This window comes from Pelodiscus sinensis, chromosome 24, assembly GCF_052426305.1.
Source record: "Pelodiscus sinensis isolate ZL-2025 chromosome 24, ASM5242630v1, whole genome shotgun sequence".
NCBI lineage: Eukaryota > Metazoa > Chordata > Testudines > Trionychidae > Pelodiscus > Pelodiscus sinensis.
Window position 1 is genome coordinate 15060725 of NC_143075.1, and position 22048 is coordinate 15082772.

Genomic DNA, 22048 nt, shown 5'->3' on the forward strand with positions numbered 1-22048 from the left:
GTCATTGCGGAGCTGCAGAGGTGGAAGGCTCCTCTCCCCTCCAGCCAGGCTGCTGGCAGCTGGCCAATTGAGCACATGGCGGGGGGAGGAAGGGGCAGGGCGAAGGCAGCCCTGCAGCTGGTGGCTGAGAGAGCAGCCGTGGGGAAGGGCTGGGCCAGCGGGGAACCAGCGGACAATGGGCAGGGCTGTCTGTGGTCTCCTGATCACACATGGCTACATAGGGGCACCCAAACATCTGGTGCCCCACATTCTCAGGTGCCCTACGCAGCCGCGTACTCTGTGCATGCCTACGGATGGCCCCGATCCTAGGCTGGCATAATGCGGTGCCCTGCCCTGGCTCTAGGCGAGCGGTGCCGACCCCCATCAGCTGAGGCCGGAGGGGTCACTGGCCTACCCCCCATTCTGGGAGGTCGCAAATGCCCTCTGCTCTCGGCCTCCGCAAGGCACCGGCTGGTGCTAAGAATCCAAGTCTGTAGCCAGGGCCACACAGGCGATGGGAGAAGCAGCCGTTCATGAGCAAGAACTGCAACTCTGTCTTCTCTGCCCCCTTGCTCCTGTGTGCCCCGCCCCCCGCCCCACTCTTTCCCTCTCTCTCTCCCCAGGCTACAGCATCTCCTCCTTTCTGCAGATGCTGCACCCTGAGTGTAAGAACCTCCCAGAGCCCAACCTGCTCCCCGGGCAGCTCTCCCACGGGGCCGTGGGCGTGAAGGATGGCAAGGTGCAGTGGATCTCCATGGCCTTTGAATCGGTGAGGGCGCTTCCGTGCTCCCCGTCCCTTCCCCCGCTGCAGATGGGCGTCGGGCTGGCTGGAGCTGAGAATGAGCGAGGGCGCCTACGGCCGCCGGTCATGCCCTCCAGGCAGCCCCGACCAAGGAGGCCAGGCTGGGCGCAGGCTGCAGAGCGGGCCTGGGGAGCCCCAGGGTTTTCCTCCGCTCCCCACGCTGCAGACTCGACCTGGGAGCTGCAAACCCCCCTGCCTCCTCGCCAGCCCCCGCAGCCGGCCAGGCCGTGGTGATCGCGGGCGGGCCCAGCAGCCTGGCTTTGCGGCAGCCGGGGCACCGCACCAAGGGTTTGGCTGAGCCGGGCCCGGAGCGGACGTGCTGCCCCAGAAGGAGCCGTTCTCGCCGGCCTGTCCCGGGGGGGTCTGCAGACCAGTTCAGCTGCTCCTCTTGTGGGCCGGGTCCAGGGGGGATAGGTGTGCATGGGGGACACTGGGGCTGTTAGCCCCTCCACAGACTGACCCATCGGCTTCCTTGCAGACGACCTACAAGGGCAAGTCTTCCTTCCAGACCTACGCCGACTACCTGAAGTGGGAGACTTTCCTGCAGCAGCAGCTCCAGCTCTTCCCAGACAGCTCCGCTCTCCGGCGCGGCTTCCAGACCTGTGAGCACTGGAAACAGATCTTCATGGAGATCATAGGTAGGGACCTTCAGCTCCTCTCACCCCTCTGCAGCCTGCCCTCCTACCCCCCGGGGTCCTCCCCTAGATTCCCCCATGGCTTTCTTATTTGCGTGCGTTGTGGCCCCCACCGAGCGCTGAACAAACACCCCCCGAGCGCTGACCCTGCCCCAGGAGTTCACAGGCTAAAGAGACTAGAGCCAGGCTGGGAGGGGAAAGCAAGGCCTGAAGAGAAGAGATCTGCCCAGGGTCACCCAGCCACCTGGCTCCCCTGACTCTCACTCCACTGCCCCATCCCCTTCATCCTCCCTCTTGCCCCAGTTCGAGCTAGCTCCTAGGGGCATGATCTCCCCACAGCTCGGCTCAGCAGCTGCTGCCTTCCGGGGCTGGAACCCTGCCGCTTGTTCTCTTCCAGGTGTGCAGAGCGCCCTGTACGGTCTCATCCTCTCGCTGGTGATTTGCGTGGCCGCGGTCGCCGTGTTCACCACCCACCTGCTCCTGCTGCTGCCAGTGCTGCTCAGCATTTTAGGTAGGTAGCCCCCAGACGCGTTCAGCTCCAAATTGGGCTTGATTCTCCTCTCACCTGCGCGGCTGTGCTCCCGGGGTTGCACCGGTGTGACTCCTGATGCACAGCAGCACGACTCCGAGGGGTCTGATTCCGATCCCCCTTTCACCTGGCCCCTCTCCTCATTTCCCCGGGGGTGAGTGGGAGGAAACTCTGGACCCATGTGAGCGAAGGGTCCCCATCTTAAAAGCAGGTTTTTTCTATCTGGTTTTCTCTACACAAGCTCCTCTGCTGGTTTAAATAACGGTTTTAGCTACACAAACTCCAGCCCTGCCTCGGATGTATAATAATGTGATTAAGGCCCACGTGTTCTGCATAACAATCGCTCGCCTTTCCAAAGCTCCTCAGTGGGGGATTATAAACACTGAATATTTTAGTGGGTTTGTTAGTATTTTAAACAAATTTGTAAATAGCCTCCCGCTCCCTGGCTGGTGATTTGACGATATTATGGACCGAGCATGTTGCTAAACTTCCCTTTTTAAAAAAGCAAATGTATCGTTTTAAACTGACTGTGCCTCCCACTCATGACTCACAAACAAACATCACTTTCTTGTAGAAACCAAACGCGCGTAACTCAGACAAGCACACCCAGAGGGTTGTGTGAGGGGGGCGCCCCCTTTCCCTTTTGGGCTGTGCTTCCAAGATTGCCAGTGGCCCTCCGGCTGGATACCCCCATGCGCAGTCTGTCTCTCTCTTACTGTCCCGCATCAACAGGCCTGCCCACAGGAGGGGGCAAAGTGGGCAGTTGCCCCAGGCATGGTAATTCAGGGGAGCAGCAGTGGCGGCTGGAGCCCCAGGCCGTTAAAATTGCTGCCGGCAGTGCTAATGGCTGGAGTCAGGACGTGCCGCACTCTGGGTGGCGCTGGGGGCTGGCATGGTACATGCCAGACAACGCTCAGGGCTGGCTGCCCTGCTCCCGCCCCTTCTATGTGAGGCCCCGCCCCTTTGCCTGTCAGTGCCCCGCCCATTACCCTAGCACCTGAGCGCACAATTTGGGTTCTCTGCCCTTAGCTGCTCAGCGGAGATGCTCGGGAATTTTTAAGCCAAATGTTTTTTGCCAAACCAATTCAGATGTGTAGACAGCCGCTGCGGACCAGGGGCTATTTCGAAAACTCCCAACTAGAAAAAATGGTAACAAAATGAGACCTTCCAGTGGGCTGGTGGAAAGGGACTTTCTGTTTTGAAATGTAAGCTGATTAGACGGAAAAAAGACTTCATTTTGATGTTGATCTTGTTGAAAAACGTACGTCCTTGGGCTGAAATGGAAAATGCTGAGGCCTGTAGATGCTGGAATATTTTTGAGGTGTTGGCTCTCCAGCCCGACGGTCAGAACGTTCCGACGCTCGGCAAACGTCTGTGCCGTGGGAGGAGGGCAGCGAGCCCGGGTCTAGTTCAACGTCTCTCTCCGTCTGATGTGGGGAGGAAGGGATCAGCTGGTAGAAATGAGACTAGCTGGGTCCCAGGACTGTAGCCACTTCACTGGCATCCGGTTTGGTCCAGGCATCTATGGCTTGATCTAGCCCAAAGTCTGGCTTCACTTACTGCTCCCCTCTGGCCTCTTTGTGCAGGGGTTGTCTGTCTGGTGGTGACCATCATGTACTGGGCCGGCTGGGAAATGGGAGCCGTTGAGGCGATTTCTCTCTCCATCCTCGTCGGCTCCTCCGTCGATTACTGCGTGCACCTGGTGGAGGGCTACCTGCTGGCGGGGGAGAACTTGCCCCTGCACCAGGTAGAGGTGAGTTCCGCCCCGGCCTTTTCCTCACGCGGACGCGAGGGCCCATGGAGCTGTGCCACGGCCGCCCCTCGCATGGAGCTGGGGAGGCTACCTCCTCCCTGGGCCGCACCAGCGCTGGGGGGGACGAGTCCTTTGCCCCATCAGCCCCAGATCAGCTCCCTGGTGCCCAGGCAGTGCCCTGAGGCCTTGACACGGGACTCAGCTGTGCAGCGACTCCCAGTGGGGTTCATAGCAGTGTCCTGCTGCGCGCTGGTGCCCGTGTCCCTGGGACCGGCCTCTCCCGGTTCTTTGCCCTTATGAGGACAGGCCCTGCACTGGGTGGTCTCTAAGCCCAGCTCACCCTTCTCTTCCCTCCCGCTATGGGTGTGTCTGTAGAGCCTCCAGAGCACCGCAGCCCCGACGCCCGGCTCTGGCTGCGGGGCTGGAAATAGCTTTGCTGTCCGGGCTCAGGCTGGGGACCTGCAAGGGGAGGGTGTTGGCGCCTGGGCTCTGTGCTGGTTTTGGCCCTGCGAGCCTGAGGCAGTTAGCAGGGCCTGCGGGGCGTGTAGTGCAGCATAGACACAGGCCCTGCCTGGCTGCGCTTGGCCGTGTCTTCGGGGCGGTACAGCTGAAGGGCCATGAGGTGCCTCCTAACGCGTCTGTGGCCTGTGCAGGCTTTTCCCGCTCCCGGGGGCGACTGGGCCGAGGTGCTGGGGCATCTCCAATGGAAGGGTCAGCGTTCCATCCCTCAAACTGGAAGGGACTCCGCTGGCATCTGGGGGTCCCTCCGAATGGACGCAGGGGTAGCTGAGACCAGATGCTGCCCTAGAGGGCTCGTCTCTGCTGGGATCAGGCCGGGCTGTGGGCGAATGACGCGCACCATTGAGCTTCCTGGCTACACTCCCCAGGCAGATTAGGCCCCAGCCCTCCTGGGTGCAAGCACCTGCCGCCCGTTCATACTGCCCTCTGCCCTGCCAGGACCCCGCCTCCTGCCGCCAGTGGAGGACGATCGAAGCCGTCCGGCATGTGGGCGTGGCCATCGTCTCCAGCGCCGTCACCACGGTGATCGCCACCATCCCGCTCTTCTTCTGCATCATCGCTCCCTTTGCCAAGTTCGGGAAGATCGTGGCCCTGAACACGGGCGTCTCCATCCTGTACACCCTGACTGTGAGCACCGCCCTGCTGGGCGTTCTGGGGCCTAGCACCTTCACCCGCAGCAGGACTTCCTTCCTCAAGGCCCTGGCGGGGGTGCTCCTGGCCGGCGTCTTGGGTCTGGCCATCTGCCTGGCACTGCTACAGAGCGGCGTGAAGATCCCCCTCCCCACCGGGACGTCCCTGTAGTCCCTGCCCTGAGCCGCCCCCGCCTCTCTTTTGCCCTGTTTTTTTTAAAGGATATTTTTTGTAGAAATGAAAACAAAAAATCCCTTTTTTTCTGGACGTTTTTTCAACTCCAGAGGCACTTTATTTTCTACTGTGTTTTGCTCTAAACTTGTATTTATTTTGGCGGTGACGGATGGACGGCAGTGAGGGCGTGTGGAGGGGGGAGGGTCCCGCCTTCTCCGTTAACCAATGGAGGGGTGGGAGACCCTGGCTTCCCGTCCCCTCTAGGACACCCCCGTGATGTATACGCCCCGTTCCACTTCATCCTTCAAAATAGGACTTAAGTGAGAGGCAGGCCTTGTGAATTTCATCCCCTGGGCCCGATCCTTGGCAGGGGTAATCTGTTTCTGCCGATTTACACCCACCGAGGGTCTGGCCCTCCGAGACGAGGGAGGTGGGGGCATTGGAGCTCTCGAAGGGGAGTTGGTTCCTAAGGAAGCATCTGCTGCCACTGGTGCGAGCCCCAGGCTCTGGGGATCTCTAGCGGACACCAGCTGGGTTTGGCTGTTCTGGGCTGAGCTCGCTTGTCGCGTCAGGTTCTCTGTCTGCTTTGGCTGGATGCAGCTGCCAGGGCGTCCTTTTCAGGAGTAGCCTGGAGAGCACAGTGGGGATTTGGGGTCCCGTTTCCTGCGCCTGTGTTGTGTGCGGGGGATGAGCCTGCTGGGCACTTGTTCCCTTGTCCTGGAGCGAAGGTGAAGCTCACAGGGCCATGAGCGTCTCCACCCACCTCCCACTTTGCCTCCTCACTAGTCCCAGATACACACTCTGACCTGTCCCCACCCCTGGGCTCGCTTCATTTTGCCCAGTGAGCCACTCTGGGGCAGCAGCCTGGGGTCATTAGCTGGGAGATTGTCGGCAGGTAGCATCTTCCCCCTCTGCCCGGCAGGCACCACAGAGCCAAACCCGGCTTCAGCGAATGGACCGACGCTCCCGCCTTGCTCCCTCCCTCGCGCTGGGCAGTTGGATCCCGGGCGGGTTCGCAGCCAGCAATGCAGCGAGCAGGAGAGCAGTGACCTGCCCTGTCTCTCCAGGCCCGGCCATGCGGCTCCGGCAGTAACAGCCGCCGGCGCCTGCCGCTCCCGTCCCTGCCCTGTGCTGCTCTGCGTGTGTAACACCTCCCATCGCCACCAGGGGGAGAACTGCGAGCCTCCAACCCCACACCACAGCCTCTGCCTTGGGTAGCAATGATGCACCAAGCCCGCATCCCATGGAGGGGGGAGGGGGAATCATCCGTCGTGGCAGCTTCGGTGCAGCCCCTGGCAGCTGCCGGCTTGGAGCAGATGGTTCCTATGAAATGAAATTGCAAAGCGGTGCCATTAGCGAGTACATTTTAGGCATCGCTGATTCCATCATCGTCTTAAAAAGGAAAGCGCGACAGGCGTGCATCGGTAGGCACCACATCTGGTCTCTGGCAGAAGGGGCGTGGGGCAGGCCTGCGGGGAGCTGCACCAAACGTAATTTACCAGGAGGCGCGACAGCAGGAGCGGGGCTGGGCTCTTCCCTGGTTGGCAGATGCCGAAGCCCCGGGGGAGGCGGGTTTGCAATGTGGATTTTTCAAATGTAAGCGCCTCAGGGGGGTGGATCCCCTGTCCCCCCTCCCACCAGTCTGCTCCCTGGGCCTGTGGTCACGTTGCTTGGGAAAGTGCCCCCAGGTCAGGTCCCTGGTGGAGTCCGTGCTAAATTCACTTTGTGCATTTCTTGGCGCCTTGTGAAGTGCATGATTTCCCCCTGGATGTAGGGCCAGACCGTCCCAGGTGCTCGGCTTCCGTTGGCTAGCACGGCAGGGCTCAGCAGTCCTCTGCTTGCAGGGTTGGGCCCTTCATCCCTTTCACCCCCTATCCATTCAGCTCCCAGATGTCTCCTGGGCGGCTCAGCCTGTCTGTGGTCCCGGGGCCAGAGGAAATGAGGAGCCACTCTACTGGAGGCAGAGAAGCCGCCCTGGTGCGAGAGCAGAATCCGACCCAGGGCTTGCATTGCCAGCTGAGCTGTCTCTTCCTGCCACAGCTGCTTGGGCATTCGATGGATCCTGGGCCCATTAGTCAGTCCTCATTAGCTCAGACAGCAGCAGGGGCAGGTTCCTTGTCTCTGACCCCCGCGCTCTGGAGCCCTGTGCTCCCTGATTCCCTGTGCTGCTTCCGAGCCCCAGCTTGCTCTGTCACCCCAACACCAAGCTTAATTAACCAGCCCTCGGCGTGTCACTGGCGTGCACTGAGCCCCGTGGCAGCGTGGCTGGGACACAGGCGTGTGCGTGCGACACAGCGGGAGAGCATGGAGGAGATGGCACTGAACCGTCTCCCCAAAGCAATGACTGGCCTGACAGCGAGACGTGAACTGAGCAAATGCATCGGCCTCCTGAGGCTGATTAAAGTCCCTGTTCATGTGTTTCCAGGTCAGCGATCAGACAAGCGGAAAAGGGGCCAGTGTATGTGTGGGGGAGAGACGACCCCAGAGAGTCCCTGGAGAAAGTCACTCCCACTGTGCGGAGGGGGAGAGGGGTTGGCATGTCTGACTTGAGACAGAGAACTGTGTCTAGCCCTGCAAACGGCGCATCAGAGCGAATGCGAGCCCAGCGTGGTCTTCATTTACGCAGCCTATAGAAAGACGACTGGTGCGAGCCCTTCCCCCTCCAGTCATGTCTGGGAACGGCACGCCAGGATCACCAGCTCAGCCGCCCCCAGGAGGTGAAACAAAGCAGCCGGAAACCTCTGGCATCTCTCAGGTCCAATCTGGTGAGGTGCTGGGTTCCCCGGCAGGGCTGCCACATGTCGGACATCCAGGGCCCCGCAAGATGAGTGGCTGTCCATACGTTGTGCTGTGCATTGTGGGGAGCAGGCGCTTCGCTTTGTGTGTGTGTGTCACAAAGGGTGGGCAGGTCTTAAGAATCACCAAAAGTGTCGTCATTAATTGAGAGATGGTCCCTTGGGCCAATCCGCAGGAGGGCTGGGGCCTGCATCCAGAGGAGTTCCCATTGTTTCTTTCTGCCCATCCCAGCTCTGGCAGGCTGTCAGGGGCTGGCTGTGACATTCTGCTTGTGGCTTTGGAAGGTGTTAGACGGGGAAGGACAAGTGAGAGCAAAAAGCAGAATAAGTTAGATAGTGGGGAGGCTGCAGCCCCGTTGTGTCAGTGCCATGTAAGTGCCCAGTGGGAGACAAAACCTACCACAGAGAGATCCTCTATGGGGAAAGACCCAGGGCGAGGGACAGTGGGGAGAAACAGAAGCACGGAGCTGTGGAAGGGACATGCCCAAGGCCACCCAGCAGGCCAGTGGCAGAGCCAGGAATAGAATGCAGGTTTCCTGACTCCCCAGGGGACGGTGCTCTATCCACTAGACCACCCAGCTCATAGCCTCTAAATTGCCCTGCCCCCGAAACTTGGTGATAATCACGTCTCAGCCTGCTTTTAGCCATTCTTCCCTCAGGGGCCCAGCTGCAACATCTCTGGCCCCTCTCGCTTTTACCTCTCGCTGATCTCCCTGGCATGCACGCTCTGGTTCCACTGTTGCAGCCTGGACCATTTTGATTTTTCTGTTTCAAAACCCAATTTTTTACAAAATGTAAGAATTTTATATAGACTATCCTATAAAGGCCATTATTGGAACAAAACGATTAGACTTTCCCCAGATGAAACATTTCAATTGGCTCCAACTTATTTTTTTTCCAGAATTTCTTTTCATGGGAAAATTTCAAAACTGGGAGTTTTCATTATGATTCAGTTTGGGAGGAGGAAGCCTTCCAAAAGCATGGAACCTCCCGTAAATGAGAAACCCGACTCCTTCCTAGCAGCGAGCAGGTGCCTCCTATCGCTCGGCCGTAGGTGGGCACCGATGGATATTGCTATTTGTATTACAATGGCACGGCTGTACTGTGGGCAGTATGAATGCAACTTTTGTTCACGCTACCAAGCGGCCCCAAGTTGGGCAGGACGCCATTGTGCTAGGTGTTGGACAGACACACGCTAGGAGGCAGTCCCTGCTTCAAAGAGCTTATAGTCTATGGTGAATGGGGGCGAGCAGGGGAAACTGAGGGCAAGTCACTTATTCCAGGTCATACACTAGGGCTACGTCTTCACTGCAGGGTTTTTGCACAAGAAGTCTTTTGCGGAAGAGTTCTTGTGCAAAATTTCTTGCACAAAAGCACGTCCACACCTCAAAGCGCATTGCTTTTGCGATGTGCTTTTGCGCAAGAGAGCGTCCACACTGCATGGACATACTTGTGCAAGAAAGCTCTGATGGTCATTCACAGACTGGCCATCAGATCACCTATTCTTTTTCAGATAGGTTCTTTTTGCGCAAGAAACCCCTGCGGAGCATCCACACTTCCTCCTTTTTGCGCTACAGCTATTGCGCAACAAGGCGATGCCTTGTAAAAGGAGATTATCTACACTGCAAAAAGCCCTCTGTTCTGCCGTTTTACTGCCGATTTACTTGCACAAACATGCATTTGAGGTGGCTGTTTTTACACAAAAACCTTGCAGTGTAGACACAGCCTAGGTGAGTGGCAAAGCTGGGAACCCAACCAGAGCTCACCCCTAGTCTGGAGCCTTCCTTGAGTCACTGGGTATCCCCTGCATTGGGCTGATAGTACCAGCCCAGATCGAGATGGGCATAAAAGTTCCTCTGGTGGCAGGTTCAGACGTGGAGCCAAGTGGGGCATGGTGTCCAAACTCCCTTTTGGAGGATTTTCCTGCCCGGTCTGAGGGCACAGCCCTTTGGTGCTGGCACTGTCCTATGGGACATAGTCACATCGGGCAAGGCTGGTGCCAGACCCTGTAGGAAAAAGGAATGGGGAAAACCACGGCAGCGTTGGCTGGGCGAGGAGAGAGGGACAGGCCAACAGCCCACAGAGGGCAGAAGGGATGGTCGTTCTTGGGAGTGCCGCCTGTGGCGTCGCTGGAGCCGGCTTGTGTTGGGAGCTCCCGGTCTCTAGAGACTTTTCTGGCCCTGAATTTTCTGGCTGGAGAATCCGGCTCCCCTGGCAGGCTCTAAAAGGCCTGTTTGTTTACCGCGGCAACTGACAGAAACCCTCCCGCCCTCACCAGTAGCTTAGCCGCGCCAATTGATTTACAGCCAAGCAGGGCACACGCAAAGCCTCCCGGTTATTCTTTTTCAAACCCTGCCTCACGGTGGGCAGCATTTACGATTCAGCTCACGTGTTTTAATCCGCCTGGAGGCTCCGTGCCACAGAGCTCGGCCCGAGCTAACACAGTCGTGTGTGTGGGGGGGGAGGGGGGGGGGAACATCAGCTAATTTGCCATTTGCCCCAGGTTAGGTTCCGAGCTGCCTGGGGTCACATCCACCAAGATCTGGTTTCTTCTCTCCATTGTGAGCAGGCAGCTATCCTGCACGGGGCCCCATTCTCCCTCTGCCCTGCACCTGGGCCAATGGCAATCCCCCCGTGGCAGGAAAGGCCGCAGGGAGGGCACAGAAAGGGGAGCAGGAGCCCGTGTGATCTGGGAAGTTGGAGCAGAGGGTGGGTGGAGAGCTGTGGGCTGGGCTGCCTCGTGTTTCACGTTATTGTGGGCAGATGCGAGAGTGTTGGCTCTCCGACGTAGCACAATCCCTGATGCCATGTACCCGCGTTACTTTTCTAGGCCCTCTCCTGCCAGCACTACTTTCGGTGTTCCTTGACTTTTGGAGACTGTTGTAAATAAAAGATTTTGACATTCACACTGGTGCCTCGGTTGGTCGGTCTGTTTCAGTGCTTGCACCACAGTTTGGCGACAGTTGGGGATCCCCTAAACTCTGGGTCAGATTCCCTGTCTGAGCTGTCACCATGTACCCAAGTGCAACGTGCATGCCGGATTGCTTTCTGATTTACTAGTGCTTCGCACCAACATGGTACTCCCTTGCACTGGGGTGACCAGCTCTACGAGTGTCAGGATGAGATCAAGATCTGAGGCCTTCAGCATCTCCACCAGCAGTTCCGCGCCCATTACAGGAGTGGGTGGATAAAGTGCTGTGCCCTGCAGTGTGCAGGAGGTCAGACTAGATAATCATCTTGGTCCCTTCTGGCTCTGAAGTCAGTGACTGCGGCTCTCGTGGGTTACCAAGCTCTATAGCTGGTTATAATTCTGCATGGATTGTGCCGGCTGGGAGGAGGATGCTTAACTCTAGTTGGGGATCTTGGTAAGAAAAGACAGGTCTCCTAAATCCATTCCCAACACAAGGGGTGGCTGATGACCATCCTATGCAGTGACCAGAGTCTTATCATAGGACTTTGCTGCTGTCCCTCGTCTTTTATTACCCAGTTACCTGCTCAAGGGCTGCTGGTCATGAGCAGTGGTGCTGCTTTGCCCTCTCGTCTCCCACCCATTCAAGTCCATCCCAATGTTACCCATCTCCTCAAAAGGAAGTAAAACATTGTTGCTCCTTTTTGACCTGAGCCGCTCATCAAAGTTCAGGGCCCTGGGGACATGCTGGTTGGAAGGAGAAATCGATGGAGTCTGGTATTTTCTTAGATGCAGTCTTGTTTAGTTACAAGGAACGTACAAAAGTCCTGTGCCTCTAAACGGAGAAGGAAACCAAGATGAAAAGGAGCAGTGAGTGGGCTTTGGTTTTGGCCCCCAACTCCGTCCAGCCAACAGCAGACCCAAAAGCAGCCTCTTGCTCCTGTTTCTCCCAGGGTCACAGCGCGCTCGCAGGCTGTCTACACTCACAGCTTCTTGCGTGAGAAATATGCAAATGAGGCTAAGCGTGGAATATCGCCGAGCCTCATTTGCATACCTAATGAGCCGCCATTTTTGCAGAAGAGGCTCTTGCACCAGAAGGAGCTGTCTACACTGCCCCTTCTTGCGCAAGAAAACCCCTCTTGCGCAATGCCGTCACGCCGATTACTTTCAGGAATAATAGCATTGCTCAAGAGGGGTTTTCTTACGCAAGAAGGGGCAGTGTAGACAGCTCCTTCTGGTGCAAGAGCCTCTTCTGCAAAAATGGTGGCTCATTCGGCATGCCAATGAGGCTCGGCGATATTCCACGCTTAGTCTCCTTTGCATATTTCTCACGCAAGAAGCCGCAAGTGTAGACATAGCCCAGGGGTCTAGCCACACAGCGAAGAAAAACCAGCAGTTGGCCAATGCCTGCTGAGTCGGGCTCACGGGGCTTCTACACAGCAATGAAACAACCTGCAACTCTGAGCTGCCTGGCATGGGCCAGCCACAGCTGTGTAACTGCTGGGCAGACATACCCTGGAAGGCTTCATGTGAGGCGTGGCCCCTTTACTGTCTCTTACAATGGTATGGCACGGAGGACCCATTCCCACCTCAGTCTGGACGAGGGTTAGACTCCGCCCATTACATGTTTTCACCCAGCTCCTCACAATGGAACATGGAGCATAACAGCAGCCTCTTGTTTCATCCAAGTCTCCCACCACTTTGTGAACCTCAGCTCCGCCCCCTAGCGCCCTGGGAAATAGAGGTTTCCCTGCTTTGAATGGGGAGACCGAGGCACACTGCAAGAGCAAATGACCTGTCTGACGTGCCAGAGCTAGATCTACAGCTTCCCAGAGTTGTCTGGGGCAGGCCGCTTTGAAGTAAAGACAAAGCAAAGGACTCGCAGCTCCTGTGTGGCCGGAAGCAGCCTGGGGTCGCTGTGACTATGTAAAGGGCTTGCAGCTCGGGCCCCTTCCAGGGTAGCGCTGCAACCAGAAGCCCTTTAAATAGCCACAGCAACCCCAGGCAACTGCTGAGCAATGCAGTAGCGGTGGGGTGGGGAGCCACAAGCCCTTTAAATAGCAGCAATTGAAAGGGCTCGCGGCTCTTGGCTCCGTGGCTTCTGTGTTGCCTGGAAGCTGCCTGCGGTGGCTGTGCTTACTTAGAAGCCTCTCGGCTCTATCCCCTGCTGGGATTTAAATAGGATCCTGCTGTCTGAGCCACTGCCTGGAAATTCGGTGGCACGGGCAGCAGGATATAAACAGAAAGCAGCAGGATGCAGTCCGCAGGCCGGATCTGGCCCAGCCCTGGCTTACGGTAAGAATGCGACTCCTCCCTGCTGAACAGGGTGTGGTCCCTTTAAGGGGATGGGCCTGGTTAGCTGCAGGTAGTGGGAGGAGCCAAACCCAGGGCCTAGGGGTGTGGCTGCAGCTCTGCCCACCCATGTGATGGAAGCAGGTGGCCAGATGCTGAGCCAGAGAGGGAGCTGCGGTCTGGAGGTCCAAGGAGGAAAGCAGATGCTGCTGCTCTGCGGCTGTGAGTAGTTCCTGGCTCACCCCTTGCTTTGGTGAAACCTGCTTGGGCGTAGTGGCTCCCTCGCTGGGGGGCTAGGGCAGGGGATGGGAGCAAGGCTCTTGGGTCGGCTGGGCTGGTGCCTGCAGTGATGTGGGACCCAGGTCCCTCTGTGAAGGGTGTCAGGATGGAGACAGCCGTGCGGGTGTATCTCCCTCGCTGGGGGCCTGGGGAGGTTCCGGTGAAGGCAGAAGGGTGGCAGCTGGGGGGTGGCTTCGATGTCCATGGGAGCGCTGCCTAAGCAAGGGCTGAGGGGAGGCTTTGGCCCCCGTCATAATGGTAAAGGTCAGAATTTCCTGGGCTGACTTGGCAGCACCTCCTCACCCGTTTGGCCCCCTCCTGCTGAGGGCCAGGGGATGGTGCGCTGGGTACGTCCTGACAACGTGCTGCATGTTGGGCCTTCCTGTCTCGCCCCCGTCTCCTCTTTCCTGCACTTGTCCATGTGGAAGGACTTTGCTTCTGTGAGCAGACAGCAGCCACCTCCTGGAGCTGCTGCTGTGGTGTTAATCAGGCCCTGGACAGCAGTTCCAGGCCCCGGGACAGAACAATCAATGGGCTGCCTGCCTGCTCCCTTCCCTTGGCTGGAGCCACAACCCTCCCCCTCCCAGAGAATCCTTCAGCACTCCTCTCCCCTCCCCCCTCGTCCCGGACCAGAGGACCCCTCTGGGCTGAGGTTTCAGCCCTATCTCCCCTGCCTGGTGGAGCCCCATGCCAGCTGCACCTGCTTGTTCTCTTCCTTCCCCAGACCCAACCCAGTGCTATTTGCTACTCAGATGCTCCAAAATCTGCCTGGGGCGTATCAAAAGTATGTTTGAAGAGACGCTTTCCCCCCGAGCAGATTGTGTCTGGGGAAGGGAGGGGCGGCTCTGCTGTTGTGCTGGCCAGGGGTGGGCTGTAACGTCTCTGGATGGAGCAGGGAGGGCTGTAACGTCTCTGGATTGGGGGTGGGGGCTGGTTTGGCAGAGGGAGGGTGTCTTGCAGCTCTGGCCACGGGGGAAGGTTTGGGTAGAAGGAAGGGAGCTGGGGGTCAGCCTCCCCTAAAGGGGTGCTCCAACTGCTGCCCATGCCTGTAGCCTGTCTGGAGGATTTAAAAGGGCCCCTCCAGGCTCTCGTAAATTGCCCAGGCCCGTGGGCAGTTGCCCCCTGCCCTGCCAGGGGAGGGCCTGGTTAAGTGGAACCTCAGAGATCTGAGCCCCTCTGGAATGGAGGTGGTTCAAGCTCTGCAAGCGTTGTGACGCTGAGCCATGCCTGGCTCTTTCCCGAGTTTACAGCTGAACGCTGACTTAGTGCAGCTTTGACACTTGACTATGCAGAAGAGAAACGTCCTTTTCCCTGTCCCTTTCCCTTTCTAGTAGTTTGTCTAACACTGGACTGTGTTTGCTTTTTTTTTTTTGGTCTCTGCTGAGGCCTGACTGTGTGCCTCTGGCTCCGAGTGAGGGGTGTGATGGACGGGTCTGTCTATAACTCAGGTTCTGCTGTATCCAGCCATTTAAAGTACGCCAATAGCATAGCTGCTCCCTAGATATGAAAACATAACCAGGGCCCCTTTTCTGCGTGATTCCGAAGGTGCAATCGGCCTCTGGCTGAAGGCTTGTGCTCCAGAGCCTAAGCTTTCTATCCTCAAAGCTCATTCGGCAAAGCTTCCAAATGTGAATCGAGTGGTTCTGAGTCTGCCTGAGTCCGAAGGGGGCTTGAACACCATGGCTCCCGGAGGAGTGACATCCAGTGCGGCAGATTTCAGCATCGGCATTGTTAGCCATTTCACTCTTGATTCACTTCGGCATCCAATGATTGTCCTCCTCGTGCAGCCCCAAACTGCTGCTCCCTCCTTCCTGGCCGCCCCTTGCCCCATCTGTCCTCGTGCTGAAAACTCCACAGCTTCCTCCTTGCAAACTTGCTTAGAACGAACCTCTGACTTGTGCAGCCGGCTGCAAATTAAAAATGTAGGGGGCAGCGTAGGCTAAACAGAGTTGAACAGCATTAAAAACCAGCAGGCATAGGCAGTGCTGATGGAGTTATTCATCCTCATATTTAATTCAATAAAAACCCTTGTCTCCTTCAAATGGATCCAGGAGCTGCCATAGATGCTCCAGCCTGCTGCTTGGGGACTGCAGCAGGATTTAGGTGGGTGGTTCTCAGCCGGGGGTAAGTATCTCTGGAGGTACCGAGATCTTCCAGGAGGCACGTCAACTCAGCTAGAGACTTGCCTGATTTTACAACAGGCTACGTAAAAGCACGAGCAAAGGCTGTGCAAACCAACATTTCATACAGAGGGTGACTTGTTTCTACTCCTCTATACCATACACTGAAATGTGTCAACAATATTTACATTCCAGTTGATTTGCTTTAGAATTACAGGAAACGCTCCACATTCACGCTGGATGCATCCTGCATCTACCACCGACGGCGGAATTTGTGAATACTGGGAGCTGTGGTTCCCAGTCCCTGCAGTTTGCTCCCGACGTATCCTGAATTCACTGGGGGAGAGGGGGAAAGCTGCCAGGAACTCACTGCAGCAGCTGGGAGCCGGGACCTGGGGGAGGGGAAACTCAGTATGGCTCTTGGTATTAGTGGCGCGTTTCCCCACAGTACCTGGCCCCTGGCTGCCCTCCGCAGGCCAGGAGCTCTGCGAATACACAGAACTGCAAATGGCGAAGGTCTCCTATACGTGGTAAAAACAAGAGAGCCGGCCACTTCAGTACCTGTACACTGTGACGCTTTTTTGTATTTTAGGTCTGATTTTAATAAGCAAGCACCTTTTTAGATGAAGTGCAATTTGGGGGCATGCAAGAGAGATCTGCCTCCTGCCAGGGGTACAGTGGCATGGAAAGGTGGAGCGCCACTGATTTACCATTTGCTGCACAGTACGGGGACCTTGAGGTAATGCACAATGGCAGGGGCACCGTGTTTCGTCTCCAGTGCTTTAATGTGCTTCCCCTATTGAAAGGCAGTTCCACTGAGCCAACAGGGCCTGCTGGGCTGAGAATCTCTCCAAGTCTCTTTCCATTGTGGCTATTGAGTTAATTGAAGCACCTGATGCCATTCAGCTAAATAGGAGCACCTGGCACCTCACCTGGCATGGGGTGCTGGATTGTAGGGGAGACAGGGGCATAAGAGCCAGCTGTTATAGGGTCCTGATCTCTGGGGTTATGTCTACAGTGAAATGAAAAACCTGCTGTGGGCTGGAGCGGGGCTTGGGCCAAGGGACTGTTTAGTTGTAGGTGTTTTGGCCCAAGCCTGAGCATCATTCTACAGCGTAAAGAGCCCCTCTAGCATGAGCCTGGGTCAGCTGGTATGGGCCAGCCACAGGTTTTTCATTGCAGTGTGGACACACCGAGGGAGACCAGGCATCCTCTGAATGTCAAATACAGCTAACACCCATCTGGCTTCATAGCACTCTATAGCCATAGCTCTCCGAGCCCCTCAGAAAGGAGGGGAAGCATTTTTATCCCCATTTTACAGAAGGAGACAATTGAGGCCTGAGGAAGGAAAGTCACATGCCCTAGTTGCAGTTAGTTCAGAGGAGTAAGAATTTACTGCCAAGGTGTCCTCACAGGTCTCTGGGTTGATTGATGATTATAACCACAAGGATGCTTGTGTGTGTGCTCAGTGATGTGTGCCGTGTTGACTTGTGCACTTAGTCTCCACAGAGGACTCCAAGAGAGCCCCCAAAGACCACAAACCAGATAAGGATTGAAGGTGCCTAGCCAGGTTTATTGTTAAACCAAGTACAGTCAGTGTTGTCAGTAGACTCTACTGAACCACTGTGCATATGCAAATCCTAACAATGATAATCCACTCAATCAATGGAAAACAGTCCGGTAATTGCATCTTCTGTCCGGTTAAAAAAAAAACCCAGAAAATACCGGACATATAAAATGTCCGGTATATTCTGTTTTTCTTGGACGAAAGGCTGGCAGGGACATCTTTCCCTGCCGTGGCTGGGAGGGAAGGGGGAGCAGGGAGCATGGGAATTTAAAGGTGCTGCTACCTTCTTTCCCTCAACCAATTTTTCCCCCTGCTATGTTCAGGATTTGTTGTGAAGGTATCTGACAATCCTGCTTGGGAAGAGTGAGTTACACCAGTGTAACTCGGAGCAGGTCCTGGTTTGTACAACATGGGAGGTGCAAGTAGTGTTGCCAGACGGTTGAAACAAAAATACTGTACATGCCCCCCCCCCCCCCCCAAAAAAAAACAGGAAAAAATTCTGTTGAAGGAAAAAAAGGGGGGGGGGGAGAACCAAAGTTGTTGAGCAAAAAAAATTAAAACATCTTTAAAAGCATGTCCCCTTTAAGAGTGAGTGCAGGGATAGGAACAGGGGAGTGGTTGAGCACTAAGACCCAGGGGAAGCGCTTTCCCTAGCTCTTTTGGCCGGCAACCATTTTGTGCCGGCAGCCTTGAGGAACCAGGTAAGCAGGGAGGCTGGGGTCGGGGGGCTGGGGGTGTTGGGAGCCGGGGGAGGCTGGGTGCCGAGTGTTTGTAGGGTTGCCAGGTGCCTGGTATTTTCTGTTTTTTTTTTTTTCCTTTTCCTCGGCCCGGAGGCGAAAATGCCGGGCATCTTAGGTATCCAGTATTCTCTGAATGTTTTTACCGGACAGAAGCCGAAAATACCGGACTGTCCGGGTGAATACCAGACACCTGACAACCCTAGGTGCAAGGCGGGAGGGGGCACGTGCAGAGAGCCCCAGCTGAAACCACTGGGTGTGAAAGGCGTGGTTCCTGCTGAGGATGCTTTGGCTCAGGCCGTGGGGCGGGATTTCTGAAAGCACTCAGTCGGTGATCTTGGCCAATGTGGAGTACCTCTGGGAGCCTCTGCTGGACAGGGCATGCACAGGAGAGGACTAGGGTTGCCAGATGGCTTCAACAAAAATACCGGACGCATTTGACATGACATCACAATCGACATGACATCTTATTTAGAAAATACCGGACATTTCTATTTTCTCAACTTGTTCCCGAACAGAAAGCTCAAATACTGGACTGTCCAGTTCAAAACCGGACACCTGGCAACCTTAGGGAGGACCCTGTAATATGCCCACTGTGGGAGGAATGGGAGTAGCCCTACGCATGGAGAGACAGCGCTACATTTAGGAACAAATTCCGCCCTGGATTCCCCCACTGTCAATCCACAGTTTTCACTCTGGTGGTTGTTAGATTGACCCACCCCGTTTCTTCCCCAGCTCTTCTTTTTCAAACCCTCCACCCTGCTGCTCTTGCTCTCCTGCCATTCGCGTGTGTGTGATACAGAGAAATACAGGGCGATGAATCTTCCACTTCCACTGCAACACGGTCTCTCTGCCTTACGTGCTACAGGTGAGCCCTGGGCCATGCTGGTCATCACAGCATTTGTTACATACTCTAACATCAGTGACTCTTTCCCTGCAGCATACGGTCCCTTTCCTTTGCCCATAAACAGACCTATACAAACTCTGTCTGTGGGTGTGCGCATACACCCCTTCTGGTAAATATACAGCCACTCCCTATGCACCTCCACAAGTGTACGTAGTAGGGGTGGGAAGGAAATAGAGTTGGTGGGTAGGGATGTGTCACGTTGCTGGATCTTGAGGGGAGCAGCCAGATCACTGATGCACCCATAGGTGGGGGTGTTGGCCCCAAAAAATGGTATAGAAGGGGGCCATGTGAGGTATTGAATAGAAGCTTATTATCTGATAATCCTATGTACGCTGTTCATGTGTTTGTATAATGTCTGTGTATGCAACTATTAGCATGTACTTGTATGGACATTGAAGATTTCCCTGCATGTGGTTGAGCATTGGGCAGGGCTGGGCCTGTGGACATGCTAATTACCGAGGCCCTGGGGGACAATGGCTCTCAATGGGCCAAGGACACACCTAAAGAATGGGGGCTGTCACCTGAGAGCAGCCAGCAGGGAACACAGAGATTGGCCTCTGTCCAGGTGACCGGCTATATACTAGAAGAGGCCAGGAAGGAGGTATAAAGAGGCCATGTAGTCGATGCCATTTTGTTCTCAGCTCAGCACTTCATCCCAGAGGCAGCATTGCAGGGATCGAAGAGCCCGGAAGACCTGTGAACCCATCCTGATGCTAGGATGTGCAACAAGAACTTTTAAACCAGCAGCTGTAACATCTCTGCTAGAGCCTGCATTGAGGACTGGGAGATTCGGTGCATGTAATGTACTATTCTTTAACAACCTTACTCTCATGCTTTTCTTGCTTGTGATAATAAACCTTTAGATATAGATTCTAAAGGATTGGCCCAGCATGATTTGTGGGTAAGATCCAGAGGGTAAATTGACCAGGGATCTGTGGCTGGTTTCTTGGAACCGGACAGAACTTGTTCGGGGTAGGTGGGATTGGGTACTAGGACCCCCCCCCCCCACCTGTGTATAGGCCCGGGGCCATCTGGGGCATGGATATTGCTGGGGTGTCGGAGGGGTTTTGCTCGTGAGGCTTCAGGCAGGCTGCTGAAGCGCTCTGTGGGACTGGTTTGTGGCCTGTTTGGAGAGGTCACCAGTCTGGGGGCTGTAAGGAGCCCCAGATTTGAGCAATTCGCCCTGAGTGGACGCCCTCAGCTGTGCCCAGACACGGCCCGGTCCGTCACAGGATGCAATTATCGGCCACAATGAGTTACTAAGTTCAGTCAGTCCTCTGCTCCCAGACAGTCCTGGATGGCTCCTTATCAGCATGGGAGTAAGTCAGGAAGCACCTGCTCCCTTTGATTGACATGAAGGTCAGTCAAAGAGGATGATTCACTTTCTTTCTTTCATTGGCAATTCGTGGCTGCCTAGATGACGCTTCTCAGTGGTACAAACAGCTTTTGAATGCAGAACAACAGAGCCCAGGGGCTTTCAGGCTCCCTTGCCCTTGTAATTCTCCATTTCATCCCTCTCCGAAGGAGCCCGGCTTTGTGTTTCAGCTATTCTGCGTGCACTGAAGTATTTGGAGAGGAACGGGTGAAGGCCATGGATTTGGGTGGCTGATGTTTAGCGGGCAGGCAATGTAGGGAAACTTGGAGGGTTTGCAACACATATTTGAGTGCCAGTCCAGAATGCCTGTCTTTATTTTTGTCTTGAGTTCCAGACAGCTTATTGTTCTTCCAGCAAGGCACGCAAGTCTATGGCGTAGCTCTGTACACAGCAGGCGAGGGGCAGGGAGGCCAGCTGCTGAAATATTAGCAGCTAAGCTGTCATCTTGTCAGGGAAAAAGCAATCAGAGCCAGGATAAAACGTAGACCTAGCCTAGTCTGTCTGTCTGTCTGTCTGGTGGATCTGCAGGGCCTCTGACTTGTACTGTGGGGTCCTCAAAGGGTTCAAAGTCCAAACTGTGAGTTGGGATGGCGACTGCTTGCAGTTCAGAGTTTTGCTGCTGGGTTTGGAGAGACATGCATAGGATGCTTCATCTCACAGTCATCCACAATGACCCACGGGGGAGGGAGGAGCAGGGCTTAATCTACCAGTAAAATGCAGCTGTTGCTGGGCTGAAATGCATCCGCTGTTGGACGGCCCCTGCTACACAGCTGAAGGCTGGATGAAAGATGTTGATTCCTATTGGAAACAGAGGCTGGAATTGAGGCAGGAGGTAGAATTGGTCCGGGTACAAACCCTATGTCAAAGCCATATCAGGAAGTTTCTACAACTGTGTTTCCTCCCCCTTTCCTTTTCCAGTCACTTTCACGGCCATTGTAGCTTTGACCAGAGCAGGGGGAGGGGGACAGTTCTCCTGAGTGTAGCACTCTGCACTGGCACGATGCTTCTAAGAACATAAGAACGGCTGCACTGGATCAAACCAAAGGTCCATCTAGCCCAGTATCCTGTCGGCCATCAGTGGCCAGTGCCAGATGTCTCTGGAGGAGTGAACAGACCAGGGAATCATCCAGTGATCCCTCTCCTGTCACCCATTTCCAGCCTTTGACAACTGGGTTAGGGACACCATCCTGGCTAGTAGCCATTGGGGGACCTAATCTCATGAATTCTCTACCTTCCTTTCTCCCAAGGACCAGTAACTCACTCTGCCATCAGTCCTATTGAAATGCAAGTGGGGTAACACAGACCCACCTACTGTCTGAGAGCAGAGCAGGTGGAGGGCCGAGAATGAACAATCGGTGTCTGAACTAATGACTCACAAATGCCAACCTGAGCGTGGACCATACTTTCTCTGAAGCTGCAGGAACAGGGCCAGTTTGATTCTGTAGTAGGGGATGGTGAAAGGGAAATAAGTGTGATGGCTGGTCCTGCTTTGATTGGGGGTTGGACTTCTGAGGTCTCTTCCAACCCGAATCTTCTGGCATTCTTTGCATCTGCTGCTCACTGATGCTGGCTGTGCCTCTGGAGCCTGGTTTTGATGGGAAAGTTGGTGGCAGCAATGGCGGTGACACGGAACTGGAGCTTGAGGGTGGCTGATACACCATAAGCTCTTAGGGAGTCCTTGGAAAGAGTGGGGCTGAGGGCAGTCAGGCCTCTGCACTGCCTGGAATGTGGTGCTCCCCCAAGTCCTTAGGGCTACCTGGAGCGTGCAGCCTGGTGCTCCAGTGGCAATTTAAAGGGCCAGCAGCAATTGCTCCTTTCCCCTCCCCCGTCCAATGGCAGGCCTGCATGCAGTTTGTCATAAACCTGCAGCTCAGAGCCCTCCTCACCCTGAGACTACATCTACACAGATTCCCTCTTCCGCAAAAGCCTATACAAAGGAAGTGCGGATTAGCATATTGCCGTGCTTCATTTGCATAATTCATTAGGAACTGTTTTTGTGCAAGAAGGGGTTTTGTGCAAAAACCTCTTGCGCAAAAAAGGCTCCTAA

At 55.6% G+C, this 22048-nt stretch overlaps 1 protein-coding gene across 2 annotated transcripts in view; it reads left to right on the forward strand.

Moving 5' to 3' along the window:
• Positions 1-10722, forward strand: part of DISP3 (dispatched RND transporter family member 3) — a 71367-nt gene extending 60645 nt beyond the window's left edge. For both annotated transcript variants that reach the window (XM_075906184.2, XM_075906185.2), the window contains exons 17-21: positions 603-748; positions 1260-1419; positions 1814-1927; positions 3532-3698; positions 4656-10722. In XM_075906184.2, coding sequence (XP_075762299.2) covers positions 603-748; positions 1260-1419; positions 1814-1927; positions 3532-3698; positions 4656-5018 — 950 coding nt within the window. In that variant the 3' untranslated portion in view covers positions 5019-10722. The remainder of the gene's footprint in view (positions 1-602; positions 749-1259; positions 1420-1813; positions 1928-3531; positions 3699-4655) is intronic.
• Positions 10723-22048: the final 11326 nt, after the last annotated feature.